We start from the raw sequence: 15,995 nt of genomic DNA on the forward strand, positions 1-15,995 counted from the left end.
TTGAGGCAGAGGCGGTGGAGTGAGCTGGTGGCGGATTATGATTTGGAGATAGCCTATCACCCTGGTAAGGCTAACTTGGTTGCTGATGCTTTGAGTCGGAAGCGGGCGGCTTCGGCTCAGGAGCAGGATATGGAGTCTCTGGTAGGGGAGATCAGTGCGTTGAGTTTGTGTGCGGTTTCTCAGGAGCCATTGGGGTTGGTTGCAGCTGATAGAGCAGATCTGTTGAGCAGAGTGCGGTTGGCTCAAGAGAAGGATTAGGGGCTGGTGAATGCCTCAAAGGATGTTGATTCAGAGTATCAGGTTTCGGCTAATGGTACTATTTTGTTGCATGGGCGGATTTGTGGGCCTAAGGATGAGGTGTTGAGGCAGGAGATCCTGAAAGAGGCTCATGCGAGCATGTTCTCTATTCATCCAGGAGCGACAAAGATGTACCGTGATCTCAAGAGGTACTATCACTGGGTCGGGATGAAGAAGGACATGGCTAGTTGGGTTGGCGAGGTGCGATTTATGTCAGCTGGTGAAGGCTGAGTATCAGGTATCAAGTGACTTGCTGAAAAGTCTTCCCATTCCAGAGTGGAAGTGGGATATGACTACTATGGACTTCGTGGTTGGTTTGCCAGTGTCCAGGACGTTTGATGCTATCTGGGTCATTGTGGACCGGTTGACTAAGTCGACACATTTTTCTGACCATTAAGATGACTGATGGAGCAGCGGTCTTGACTAAGAAATATGTGAAGGAGATAATCAGGTTGCATGGGGTGCCTGTGAGCATTGTGTCTGATAGGGATTCCAAGTTCACTTTGGTGTTCTGGAGGGCATTTCAGGCAGAGATGGACACTAAGGTGCATATGAGTACAACTTATCATCCTAGACAGATGGACAATCAGAGAGGACGATCCAGACGTTGGAGGATTTGCTGAGGATGTGTGTATTGGATTGGGGTGGCCATTGGGCATATCATTTGAGCTTGGTAGAGTTTGCTTACAACAACAGTTACCAAGCGGGTATTGGCATGGCTCCTTATGAGGCTTTGTATGGGAGGCTGTGTCGTACACCGTTATGCTGGACTCAGGTGGAGGGAGAGGAGCATGTACGGGGCAGATTTTATTCTGGAGACCTCAGAGAAGATTCGGGTTCTCAAGCTGAACATGAAGGAAGCTCAGGATCGGGAGAGGAGTTATGCCGATAGGAAGAGGAGAGATCTTGAGTTTCAGGTTGGAGATAGAGTGTACCTCAAGATGGCCATGTTGCGGGGTCCGAACAGGTCGTTGAGTGAGACTAAGTTGAGTCTGAGGTATATGGGTCCGTTCAGAGTGATTGAGCGAGTTGGACCGGTGGCATATAGATTGGAGTTACCTGAGGTTATGCGTGCATTCCATAAGGTTTTCCATGTGTCTATGTTGTAGAAGTGTCTCCGCGAGGATGATCAGTTGTTGGCTAAGATTCCTGAGGATCTTCAGCATAACATGACTTTAGAGGCGAGACCAGTGAGGGTTCTCGGGAGGAGGATCAAGGAACTTCAGAAGAAGAAGATTCCTTTGATGAGAGTCCTTTGGGAGTGTGATGGTGTTGAGGGAAGGTTTCCTGAATTAGAAGTTTCTATAAATGGAAAGTTCTAGAAGTGGAAAGTCTAAAAATGGAAAGTTTTATGTGAGTTAGAACTTGACCATTTTTAGTGGCAGACTTTTGAGTCTTTGCGCCATGTGTGGCCTTTGTGGCGGGCTGTTTAGCCATTGTGTGANGATGTGTGTATTGGATTGGGGTGGCCATTGGGCATATCATTTGAGCTTGGTAGAGTTTGCTTACAACAACAGTTACCAAGCGGGTATTGGCATGGCTCCTTATGAGGCTTTGTATGGGAGGCTGTGTCGTACACCGTTATGCTGGACTCAGGTGGAGGGAGAGGAGCATGTACGGGGCAGATTTTATTCTGGAGACCTCAGAGAAGATTCGGGTTCTCAAGCTGAACATGAAGGAAGCTCAGGATCGGGAGAGGAGTTATGCCGATAGGAAGAGGAGAGATCTTGAGTTTCAGGTTGGAGATAGAGTGTACCTCAAGATGGCCATGTTGCGGGGTCCGAACAGGTCGTTGAGTGAGACTAAGTTGAGTCTGAGGTATATGGGTCCGTTCAGAGTGATTGAGCGAGTTGGACCGGTGGCATATAGATTGGAGTTACCTGAGGTTATGCGTGCATTCCATAAGGTTTTCCATGTGTCTATGTTGTAGAAGTGTCTCCGCGAGGATGATCAGTTGTTGGCTAAGATTCCTGAGGATCTTCAGCATAACATGACTTTAGAGGCGAGACCAGTGAGGGTTCTCGGGAGGAGGATCAAGGAACTTCAGAAGAAGAAGATTCCTTTGATGAGAGTCCTTTGGGAGTGTGATGGTGTTGAGGGAAGGTTTCCTGAATTAGAAGTTTCTATAAATGGAAAGTTCTAGAAGTGGAAAGTCTAAAAATGGAAAGTTTTATGTGAGTTAGAACTTGACCATTTTTAGTGGCAGACTTTTGAGTCTTTGCGCCATGTGTGGCCTTTGTGGCGGGCTGTTTAGCCATTGTGTGACATTTGTGGCGGGCTGTTTAGCCAGAGTGCCTGTTGAGGCGGTCCTTCGGGACAGATGGTCTTTGTGACGGTCCTTCGGGACGAGTGGCCTTAGTGGCGGTCATTTTTAGGACATTTGTTCGGCCTTGGTGGCGGTCATGTTTAGGACATTTGTTTGGCCTTTGTGGCGGTCCTGTTTAGGACATTTGTTTGGCCTTTGTGGCGGCCCGTTGGGCAGTGAGATGATCCTTGTGTGGTCATGAGGTATTCCAGTAAGGGGATATGTGGTTGGTAGGGCATCATGTTGTCTTACGCGAGCCACGGGAAGTGAACCTGGATAGGGATAGGACTCAGACATGTTCAGAATTGTTTGCTCGCGACTCTTAGGGGACTTAGGTCCTCCTAGTACCGTCATATTCTAAGACTTTGTGGCTTGGGAGCATTGCTGGTATATCGACTTTGGATGACGATCCGGGGGCGCGCTATAGGGTGGCAACCCGAGACACGAGTATTGGACTCCCTTATATACATTATGGAATGCATGCTTAGGCCCAATGAGGAGCCAATATTATGGCATGCAGACTTCGGTCTGATGAGGAGCCAATAAAAACTCAAGGTTTAGGCCTATGAGTAAAAAGGAGAGTCCAAAAGTCGAGAGCAAATAATGCCTGGAGCGTGACTCTATCGCCTAGAGGTGACCTTCTGTAGATCGACCGGAGGAGTGCAGGCCGTGGAGACGGTAGCACGGGAGTCCTTGGCCGAGTGTTGTTCGAGATTCGAGGACGAATCTAAATTGGTAGGGTTAGAATTGTAACATAGTGCATCGACCGATGCAAGGTCGATTCTGTGCGTGCGAGTTTAAATTAAACGCTGCGTTTTGGGGTAGGGAAAACTCATAAACTTGATTTTTGTCTCATTAGGCGTGTTGAACCGTTTTTGAGAGAAAAGAGAAGAGAGAAAGTGTTCTTGAGCGTTCTTGAGGTTTCTGGGAGATTTCTAGCTGTTCCTGTAGAGATCTATAGCTGGGATCGTTGTACGAGCTTCCTAGGAGTGTGTTCTTGATTGTTGAGGTTCAGATTCTTCTGTGGCAAAGGTAAGTGCATGACCATGGCTTATCTAAGCTGGAGAAATCTCTGATTTGCTTGTGTTGTGTTGTTAGATTTGTTAGGTTGGTGTTTGAGACGATTGGAAACTTTCTTGTGGCTTAAGATTGTGTTTTGTGTTTACAGGAACAAAAATCCGGCGAGAAGCTTCGAGGGAAAACGATGCTGCATCGGTCGATGCAGATGCGAGGACGACGCCTAAAATCTAGGGTTTTCGTGCTATGTCGAGCATGCGTCGGTCGATGCAATGGGAGCATCGGTCGATGCAAGTTAGCCTTGCATCGATCGATGCAGATCTTGCGTCGGTCGACGCAACCTCCAACTGGTGTCGGTCGATGCATGTTGGTATCGGTCGATGCTGAGTCCTGGTTTGTTATTGTTGATTGTTGATTGTTTATTGATGGTTAGAGATGTCTCTATTGCTTGTGTGTGCAGCCCAGTAGATGGGAGGATTGCCTTACTAAGTGTTTATAAAATACTTATGCATTGCAATTTGTGTTTGTGATGCAGGTAATGGCAAAGTGTGATCGTGGAATCAGGGAAATAAAGAGGAGGATGTTCTAGTGGTTCGTTTGATTGTCTGGCTTCTGTTAGGTTGCTAGAGTTGAGTCCTAGAATGTTGTTTAGGATTGCTGATTCTCTGGTTTATGCTGTTTGGATCATTAGTTTATGATTTGGAATTAATATTGGTTATTGGATTATTATTGGTTATTTATTGGTTATTGTTATTGGTTATTTCCGCTGTTGATTGTGATTGTGGTTAGGTGGCTAATGGGTATGGGACCACTAGTTGTTGTTTATTATTATTCTATTTATTATATATTATTTTATTATTAAAAAAAAACAGGTCACATAGTTTCATGTGTTAAGTCAAAATGAGCAAATGCAAAATACTAAATTTTAAAAAGCATTTAAAAAATTTAATTAATCATATTTACGTCAAACAAAATGAGCTTATCAATATATGAATATAAAAATGTTTATTTACTAAAAACCATTAAAAATAATTGTTAATTTTATTAAACTGGATTGTATTTATCTTCCATCTCATGTTTTTTTTTAAAACCAAACATTTAGCCTTGGTCCATACAATGTTAAGCAAACAAAATAGAAATAACAAAAACAAAAGCTCATCACAGAATTGGGATCTTCTCGTGCTGAAAGACCTGAAACAGTAGTTGGAATAGTAATTCTGGCGAATGGGAGTACCACTCCTTTGCGGCAGAGATCGTGAAGTGAAACCAATACCAGAAGAATCTGTAATCCGGCTATGGATCCACTTCAGTGCCTCACCTGACCCGGACTAGAACTCTTGGTTTGTCCAAACCATTGACAACAGGATCTTTGGTGGCGGTCCCATGCCTACCAAGCAAACCACACTCAGAGCTAAACCCCACTTCCAGATCTGACGATGTCCTTTATCTCCAAACAAAGAGCCATTCAATCCGGTCCGGAGGAAACAAATCGCATCGATCTCATAGAATCTAGTTGCTTAAGCCAAACTCCCTGAAACCATAACCCGCATTTACCTTCTAAGATCTGAAGGGATCTCCAGCTAACCCCCTGAACGAAGCAGCAAAACCCACCATTTAAACAAGGATGTGTTTGCAAAATAGTATATTTTAAAACTTAATAAATTAGTACATTTAATATTTATAATTTGAGAAATAGATGGGTTTTACTATTTATGTAATATAAGATTTGTGAGATAGATAGAAAAATTGGATATATATAATGTAATGATGTGAAATGGCAAAATGGTAGTTACATAAAAAACATAAGTATAACTCATTTAGTGTACAAAGTTACCAAAATAATAATATTCAACGATTAAGGCTTTGATTGGTGATGGTTTTTAAGGCTTTAAAAACATTTAAAAGTCGTAAAGCATTTTATTTGCCATGCTTTTATAACAATCTAAAATATTTTGCTTCTTATAATATAGTTTCTAATTACATCTTGACAATGACACATACAGTAAGAGCATGGTCATTGGTCATACTAATGTGAGTGTCAAGTAAGAGCATGGCCATTGGTCATACTAATGTGAGTGTCAAGACAATAAAAAAACAAAAAAAATAATAAAAAGTTGAAGGGAGAATGAGACCAAGGCCATCTTTAATGAGGGATGCTAATTTAAAGGGTTCTTTAAGAAAATATATATAATAATGAAAAAAAAGAAACAAGGGAGAGAAACGGTACTGAAGTTGCTAAGTGAAGCAACGTTTCTCTTCTCAAATATACATGTGTCAGTTTTAAACTGGTTATTATTAATAAAAGATAATAAATATATACAAATGATTAAAATAATATTTTTTCTTTTTATTAAAGAAACGTGACCACATTGCTCTAGTAATGATGCTCTAAGGTCTCTGCTAAAACTTTTGTAGATACTCTAAAACGTCCTTTACATTATATGTCTTCATTTAATTGGTTGATTTTTTAAAAACAAATAAAATATAAATTAAATAATATTATTACATTAAAATATAATTTGAAAGCTCATTTTCAGAGTATTACCAATTGTAATGCTCTAATGTATATCTAATATGGTTACACGAACTGGTATTCTCTGGCAACTTAAATAACATTCTGAATTCTTGATTGATGTTTTTTAGTCGAGGGTGCAACCTTCAGACCTTTTGAACATGGAAACAATCAGAATACATTCAACTATGAAATTTGTGTGAAAAGGTCATCACCTTGTTGTGATTCTAGTAAGAGTCCTATTTTGAGGTTACCTTTTTACTTTTATTTGCACAAGTTATATCACGATTTATCTCATCACTTCTATCTTTTCTATTCTATCTTTTCTATTCTCTCAGTGTTATTTGGATTTTTTTTCATGGTTTTGATATTTCCTTCGTATTATTTATGTCTCTGTTTTTTGTTCTTTTTCTTTTAGAAACTATGTATATTCTTGTATCATAATCTCGTCACACAATTTTCATTATACTTTATATTATAGAATTTTTGGTTTTTCATCGTTTTTAACTTCTCTCTTTATGTTTGTTATTAATTTTTTATGTTATGGATTTTTTATTTTATTTTCTTAAAACTTATATATTGAACCAAAATAATATTTGGTATATTTAAAGCATATTTTCAAGAATGATAAAATTAATGGCATCAACTATGTCAAATTCTAAACTTATCAGGTGATTATTCTCTGGATTTAATCTTTATTTTTTTCTTGATTCTCTGTATGCATACATATAAGACATTGTTATTTACTTGTAAAAATTTGAGGTCAAAAACTTACATGATAAATACTCTTATAACATGGACGCCTGCAGGGTTTAAGCAACCGAGCTAGGCTATGCATATACATCGGAAGTTTTAAACCCATTTATAAAGATGTCTGATAGGTGGAAGCTTGTATCCAAAAGTGTTCTGATAGGTGGAAGCTTGTATGTATCTACTCGATTTTTGATGAGCAAAGAGTATCTCTATCGGTGATAGATATGAGAGTGTCTTCAATTAGATTAAAAATTATAATAAAGTTGAAATTAATAGAAAATGACACATAAGTTTGAAAGGGTCTTAAATGATATCTTTAGAGTCTCATAAAAGACATTATCTTCTTCTCTTTCCTAATATGTCTTAAATAATATATTAAAAAGGTACTAAATACATATGCGATGGAGGTGGTCTAAGAGACCCAAACACTCGACTTCCAAATGGTTGGCCACTTCCTCAACTTTTCAATTTTAAACCGCTATAGGTACAACAATTCAAATATATATAATTTGATATATGTCCTTGATCAGATTTTGGATGTAAAGTGCTAAATGTCTTAAATATATATTAGAAAAGTATCAAGACCATGTCCACTCCAGCAACTCTCTAGAATTGCTCAAATATAAACTAATGATTTAATTAATACTAAACTAATTAAAGCAACTTACTTAGAACTTAAACAAAACCATTTATCCACTAAAATACTTCAAAGAAGTTGCTCAATCATTTAAATATTAATTTTTGTTAAACAAAACTTTGTTGAAGTCAAATGGTGTTACATATGAATCTCTCTGATTGTGTAATCACTATTGTTAATGTATCTAAGCAATTGTAAGGTAGCAACGTGTTCTTCAGCTTCATCTTGCCATAAAAGCATTCAAATCCAAGAAACCTGCAGTTTCAAGACATGGGGAAAACTTAAAAGGAGTATAAAAATGAATGTTATTGCCAAAACTATTTTAGTTGCAACTAATTGAATACCATATGGAGGTATCAAGCATCAACAGGAGTAAGAAATGACTGGATGCCAAAAATAATGAAAAGCATTCCACCGGAAAGAGCCGCCTGCAACACATTAGACCCATTTGATCAGATCTTTGACAAAAAAAACCACAGAACTTTTCTTCAATAACTGAATAAAGAGATTGATATCAGTTCGACTAGGGGTTTTATTAGCTGACAATCTTCTTAAGGAAGCAACAGCAGATTCAGCATTGCTGGTGAAATCATTTTTAAGCTGAAACATAAAAGACCTCAAGTTCAGTTCAAATGAAAACAAAAAGCAGAAAGAAGAGTGTGAAGAGAAGATTTAATCAAAAGTTTGATGAACCAATTCTTTTCACAAACAACATTCACTAGTGGAGCTTAGGTTAAGCATCAAATGTGATAGTTTCAACATCCTTTAAAGACTACAAACAGTACAAGAACACCATTATGAAGGTTAGAAAATCAAAGCTTCAATAATGTAAAGATTGAGGATTTCTAGGATATAAACAAAATGAATCATATGATGTTTAAGTACTCACCAAAAAAGTTGCCACTATCGCAAAATTACAATCTACTTCTGAGAAACCAACAAAAGCAAAAAAGTAAGCAAAATCTCCAAGAAACATAACTATTGAGAGACCAACAAAAGCAACAAAGGAAGCAGACCAAACAGTTTCAGTTACATCCTCTAAGAAGAAGATAAGAAGAAGAGAGAAACTCACAAGCAAATGCAAATTCTCCAAGAAACATAACTATAGGGAAAAAGCTTAAAAATACTCTATTTATTTTTTATTTGGAAGTTTAATACCTCATATTATTTTATTGGACAAAAAATACATAATTTTTGTATTATTGGTAGATACATAATTTTTGTATTATTTTAAAATACTCCATTTATTTTTTATTTGGAAGTTTAATACCTCATATTATTTTATTGGACAAAATATACATAATTTTTGTATTATTGGTAGATTCATACCTCTCACTTAACTTCCGTTAACAGGTATGACGGAATCATTGGAAGGAGTTAAAAGTTTTAATTAAAGTCTTACTAGATATATATTATATATATAGTTACAATAGACGGTGGTAATAGTTGGATTATACCTCACACCACATGCGGGTTCGATCCACATCAAAAGTAGATTTTTTTTTCTTTTTTTTTTGGTTTTACCTCTTTCTCGTTTCACGCGGGTGATGAGCAACAACATCTTCGTTGCAGTAGTACTCTAGTGCCGCGAGGACTGAGTTGCGGCCAAGATCTGTGGTGGCGAGTTTACCATGTCGTTGACGAGGATCAGATTGAAGTCTAGGTATATGACGCGGCGGATCGGAGTCTAGGTATACGATGCGGCGAACGCAAGGAGGAAGGAGATCGGCGAAGTAGCTTCTAGTGTAGTTTAACGGACAGTCCAGTGCAAAGCGGATTAAGGTGAACGAAGATGTTGTTGCTCATACATTTTCTTCTGATTCATCACCACCGGTGAGACACGAGGGTTAAAAAAAATCTGCTTTTGATGTGGATTGAACCCGCATGTGGTTTGAGGTATAACCCGTTAATTAAATGATTTCGTCATACCCGTTAACAGATGTTAAGTGAGAGGTATGAATCTACCAATAATACAAAGATTATGTATTTTTTGTCCAACTGTAATTAAATGAAGTATTTTTATTCCAATAAAATAATATGAGGTATTAAACTTACATATATGGGGTATTTGAAGCTTTTTTCCCCATAACTATATAAGCCTTATTCATCTTAACATCTAACTAACTTGAAATTTCTCTACAATAAAAATGATAAATTCCAAATTTCTCAGCTAAAAAAGTCAAAATTCAAGGAGCATACACAAAAATCAAGAGAACCCCCCCCCAAATTGATTGAAGAGGCAACAACATTGAATTAATTACATATATATAGAATCGGCGAGAAAGATACCCAAGAGGCTGAGTAGCGAAAGCAAAACGATGATCAGGATTGATAGAGAGCTTATTGTGGATGAAGAGGATAATGGCTTGCTTAACGCACTCCATCCTAATCAAAGGACAACCATTTTGTTCCCGTTGTATTCATCACCTATTCCACATCTATGTCTATACATATGAGTATGTCTTCGTTTTTTATACGCCCCTGTTTCACTACAAGAAAACAGGCCATTTGCGACTACTGTTTGTGACTTATTGTTTAGTCGCAAAAATGTGCGACGTTTTTGCAACTGTTTTAATACTTATTAACGACCATATAAAACACAGAAGGAAAAGAGTCGCAAATTTACGACGAAACAACACAGTCACAAAGACATCTCACTTTTGCAACCACATACATACTCTTTGGTGACTGATATTATTTTAGACTACTTTGCAACTGTCATTTTAGTCCGTCAGAATAGTCGCAAATAAGTTGCAAAATAGAGACTTATTTGTAATACCCTAATGGTACTAACAACCTTGCAGTTGTAATACTCTAAGGGTCGAATCCACAGAGACTTTAGATCACACAATAGACTTATTAATCTTTTAATTATGCTAAATCAGAATATTAATTTAAAAACAATACAAAAACATAATCAGAATGTGTTATAAATTCAAGAATTAAAAACGCTAGATCCAGGGAATTTCTCAGGAAATTACAAAATATTAGATCAATAATTAAATAGGATTCAAGCAATTAAAATCAGATCTAAAACTCTAAACTCTTTTGTAAAATAAATTAGTTCTCACTGCAAATATTATCTAAATTTAAAACCAGAAAATCCAAATCTCTTTGTAAAATTCTAGGTTAAAAATCAGCTTTAAAAACAGGTTTAGATTTTTCACAAAATCACTAAATCAAATCTCTTTGCAGAGAGTAATTTTGCTCATCAAAAGGTTTAATCAGGAAAATTAATTATACTCTCATATCAATTTATTTTCCTAAGTATTAATTCTAGGATATCAATCAAGAATTAATATGAAGAACAATCTAAGATGAAGATCACAGAAGAATAAGAATCCTAATAAATCAGCAGATCTAATAGATCATAAAAACCCTATGAAAACCCTGAACCTAACTAGATATCTACTAAGACATGATTATTGAAACAAAAACCATGAATAAAACAGATATCATATAATAAACCAAAAGAGAAAACAAAGAGTTTAGAAAGCTTCTTTCAACAGGGTATTGGCTTGTCTCTCTCAAAAAGCTCTTAAGGTCTCTCTCTCTAAAGGTGGCAGAAAAATTTCTAGAAAACTTAGGTCTAAACAATGACCATAAAAATCCTATAAATACTCTAAAACACGTCTTGGGCTTAATTGCAAATAAAGGAAACTTGGGCAAATTTTGTAAATCTTCTAAAGCTTGTGGAGAAAACTTACGATTCGGCTTTTAGGTTTTGCATCGATCGATGCTTTGGGTTGCATCGGTCGATGCATACTCTTGAACTCGACTCCCACGTTCGTTGATCAGCCTTAATGCTTTGAATATGCTCCAAATCATCATTTTTAGCTCCTTTGTGTTCCATCCGTGCCAATGAGTACCTACACCTATAAAGACTCAAAAATAACCTAGAAAACAAATCAAAAGACTCAAAAACGCACACTTATACCATGGTTAAAAACCACAAAAACCATGATATATCAATTATCATTTAGTAGCAAAGTCGTCGCTGCATGTGGGCAAAAAACGTTGAGAATGTGGAAGCTAGATGTACTCAACTTTTGGGACTCCTATGAAAACGGTCGCAAAAGAGTCGCATCATGTCGGCAAAAAAGGTGCAAAAGTGTGTTAGGTGTACTGAAATTTTGTGACTCTTTCTATAATAGTCGCAAAAGAGTCGCAAAATTTCTCTTATATATATGCCACCACTTCTTCCTTCATTTACATCGATTCCAAAGAGACAAAAAACGTAAGAAAGAAATGAAAAAAAAACGAGAGGAAAAAAAAAGAAAAAAAAACAAGAGAGAAAGAAAAAAAAATATTGTGGAACAATCCATCAAGAGCATGGATGTACAATCGGATCGATCCATTCACTAATCATATCTCATTGGATTATTCGGCGGGTGTGGAAGAGTTCATCGATTTTGCCAGTAGCCATGCACAAAATAGCAGAGGTAGGTTTTACTGCCCTTGTGTAGTATGTCACAATTCGAAGTCATTGAAAGCTGCCTCAGTTTCGAATCATGTGCTAAGTAGGGGGTTTATGCCTAACTATTATGTATGGTATGAACATGGTGAAGATTATGATGTTGTTGGGGAAGGAACTAGTAGTCATTATGCTAATAATACAGATTATGCTAGTGCTAGTGAACCAATAGGATTTGATGGGGAGAATGTATATGTTGGGATGGTGAATGATGCATTTCATGGTTGTGAACATGAAAGTGGAAATGATCATGTTCATGAAAAACCCACCCAAGAAGCAAAACGGTTTTATGATATGTTAGCTGGTGTAAACACTCCACTGTATGATGGATGTCGGGAAGGGCAGTCGCAGTTATCGTTGGCAGCTCGGTTCACGAACAATAAGGTTAACAACAATTTGTCAGAAAATTGTATGAATTCATGGACAAGATTGTTTACGAAGTATTTACCAGAGGGTAATCAGGCAACCGGTTCATACTATCAGACGGAGACTTTGATGCGAAAGCTAGGATTATCGTCTCATGCATATGATGTATGTATAGATAATTGTATGCTCTTTTGGAAAGATGATGAGAAGTTGGAGCATTGCAAGTTCTGCAGAAAACCAAGGTATAAGGCTAGTGAAGGAAGAACAAGAATACCGTTCAGTAAGATGTGGTATTTACCGATTGCAGAAAGGCTGAAGAGAATGTACTGCAGCTTATATGAGATGGTAAGCTGAGTATAGCTCTGAGGAGGGATTAATATGTCATCCTTCAGATGCGGCTGAGTGGAAGAATTTTCAGTAGTTGCATCCCTCATTTGCAGTAGAACCACGTAATGTTTATCTTGGATTATGTACAGATGGTTTCCATCCTTTTGGGATGTCAAAACACCATTCGTTATGGCCAGTGATATTGACTCCATACAACTTGCCTCTTAGGATGTGCATGAACACAGAGTATTTGTTTCTGACGATTTTGAATTCAGGACCGAATCATCCATGAGCTAGTCTTGACATTTTTCTCCAACCATTAATCGATGAATTAACAGAGTTATGGTATAATGGAGTGGAGGCATATGATTTGTCCTTAGATAAAAATTTCAACCTTAAGGCTGTCCTTTTGTGGACTTTCAGCGATTTCCCAGCATATTGCATGTTGTCAGGATGGACAGCACACGAAATATTAGCTTGCCCAATTTGTATGGACGATACAAATGCATTTCAATTGCCATCTGGTAGGAAGACATGTTGGTTTGATTGCCACATGAGATTTCTTCCTGCTAATCATCCAATGCGAAAGGATAAAAAACACTTTCTGAAAGGTAATCACACATTGAACGACTATCCACCGCAATATTTGACGGGTGAACAGGTCTTACATGAGCATATAAGAAATGTTGAGCCGCCAAAGACGTCTCACTGCGGAGGAAATGGGCATGAAAATAAAGTGGATGGCTATGGAAGTTGGCATAATTGGCACAACGAAAGCATCTTGTGGAAGCTCCCTTATTGGACCGATCTTAACTTATGACACAATCATGATGTGATGCATATTGAGAAGAATATTCTCGATAATCTCATTTACACTGTTATGAATGTGAAAGACAAATCAAAAGACAATGTGAGGTCCCGCTTGGATGTTGCAAGATTTTGTGATCGAAGTCAATTACATGTTGATGCTGGTGGGAGAGCTCATTTCCTATTTGGAGATGGAGTGCGAAAGGAAAAAAAAGCCTACTTCAATGGGTCAAAGAAGATGTTAAATTTCCAGATGGGTATGTAGCTGCTTTAGCTAGTTGTGCAGACACCAAGGCTGGGAAGTTTTCAGGAATGAAAAGTCACGATTGCCATGTCTTTATGGAACGATTGCTTCCATTTGTGTTTGCAGAGTTGTTACCACGTGACATGTCAAATTAATTAATAATTTCATTTATATATTGTAGGGATCGGATCATTTTTCCGTGACTTAAGTAGTCGATCATTGGAGCTAAGTCACGTCCAAGTCCTGAAAGCGAATATTGTGATGATTTTGTGCAATTCGGAGAAAATATTCCCACTTTCGTTCTTTGATGTCATGGAGCACCTCCCTGTACACCTACCATATGAAGCCTGACTTGGTGGTCCAGTCCAATATAGGTGGATGTATCCCTTCGAAAGTTTTTTTAAATGCTTGAAAGAGAAGGCAAGAAACAAAAGATATCCAGCGGGATCAATCGTTCAATAATATATTAATGATGCGATATCTTACTTCTCTGAACACTACTTTGCTTCAAACATTTCTACAGCTAGTAGAAGGAGGTATTTCATACGTACAGTATAATATATAATGGTCTTTTAAATTAACATGAAAAGCTAATTAATGTTTTAAATATTTTTCAGGTCATTGCGATATGATGCGGGTGAAGTTCCTGTATATCTAGTACTCGTACCGGATATATTCACTCAAGTCGGTCGTCCTAGTGGCCAAATTACAGAGTTTTGGCTGTCTGAGAAAGATCAAAAATGCGCACATGCATATGTATTGCAGAATTGTGATTACTTTCGTCCCCTAGAGAGGTATATGTTTAGATTTATTTTTATAACGATTTCTCTTCAATATATTTATGGATTAATTGTCTTCTATATGTTGGGAAAAACAGTGTGTTGGACGCTCAAATTCGATATGAATAACCAGAACTCATTGATGATGAAGCCACATCGAAAAGAGATGAAGATTATAGTGATTGGGTTCGCCAATATGTAAGTATATGTAAATAAAATAATATAGAAATTTTTTTTACTGAATGGGTTCACTTCCGGCAATTTATATTTTTTTCCTTATGTGGGTGTCTACAATGAAACGTGTTCAAAGTTTTCCTCCATGGGTTCATGAATTGGTTGAAGGTCCAGAAAACGAAGTCAAGTCGTGGCCCATGTATTTTACCAGAGGTTACATGTTTCACACGCGGGAACACAGGCAGACCAAAAAGACAATGAATTATGGGGTATGTGTCCCAGGGGAAAAATTATTCTGAAGCATCTATGGAGGATGATTTTTTTGGGACCGTTGAAAACATAATCGAGCTCGAGTATCTTAGCATAATTAACCTAAAGATCACACTTTTCTACTGTGACTGTTTTGACCCAACGGTTGGCAAAGGTATCCGCATGACAAACAGAGGCATCGTAGACGTGCTTTCATCAAGAAAATACCAAAATTACGAACCATTTATTTTAGGTTAAGTTTCTTTTCACTAAATATTTAATTTGCCTACATATGTATATATTATTAAATATATATTAATATAATATGTTCTGTTTCTTTATATAGGTTCTCAGGCTGATCTAGTGTGTTATCTGTCATATTCATACACTAAACGACCTCGCAAATCGTGGCTTACAGAGTGCAAAGTCAATCCGAGGAATGTTGTTCAAGGGAAGGATAACGAAAATGACTTGGTTATATTGCAACAAACTATTATTGAGGCAACTCTGACTTTGGTTGAAGAAATCATCATTGAGAGTTTAGTCGACGAGAGTCATCAAGATGAACCAATCGATTTTGAGATAGAAGATGCTAAAGGAGAAGGCGAATTTCAATGTAACTTGTCATCATCTTATGATGAAGATGAAGATGAGGAACTTGCATATGAAGATTAAATGTGCATGTGGTTTGTAATACATTGTCTCTATCTGTCATGTAAAATAAAATAAACTTTTTAGTTTGAAATTTATATAAGTTATCGTAACCCTTAATTGAATGATTATTCTGGCAATTTGGTACTGTAGTTTCCCTCAAAATCAAAGGCCTCGAGTTCGATTCCCAAGCAAGATTAATATCCTTCATTAATAACATAGTCACAAAACAGTCGCACATTTGCGACCGTGTACAGACTACATAATTTTGCTACGACATAGCGACTACTTTGAAACCACTTGTGCGACCACCTGTGCAACAATATTGCGACGATATAGCGAATAACACCTGAATGAGCGACTAATTTGCCAATGTTTTTTATTATTCTTTTATTGGGGAAGT

At 37.4% G+C, this 15,995-nt stretch overlaps 1 protein-coding gene across 1 annotated transcript; it reads left to right on the top strand.

The window, feature by feature from the left end:
* LOC104704511 lies at nucleotides 11,858–12,715 on the top strand. The gene has a single exon (XM_010420586.1). It carries the CDS (start codon nucleotides 11,858–11,860, stop codon nucleotides 12,713–12,715), a length of 858 nt encoding a protein of 285 aa, XP_010418888.1.

This window comes from Camelina sativa, chromosome 7, assembly GCF_000633955.1.
Source record: "Camelina sativa cultivar DH55 chromosome 7, Cs, whole genome shotgun sequence".
NCBI classification, from domain to species: Eukaryota; Viridiplantae; Streptophyta; class Magnoliopsida; order Brassicales; family Brassicaceae; genus Camelina; species Camelina sativa.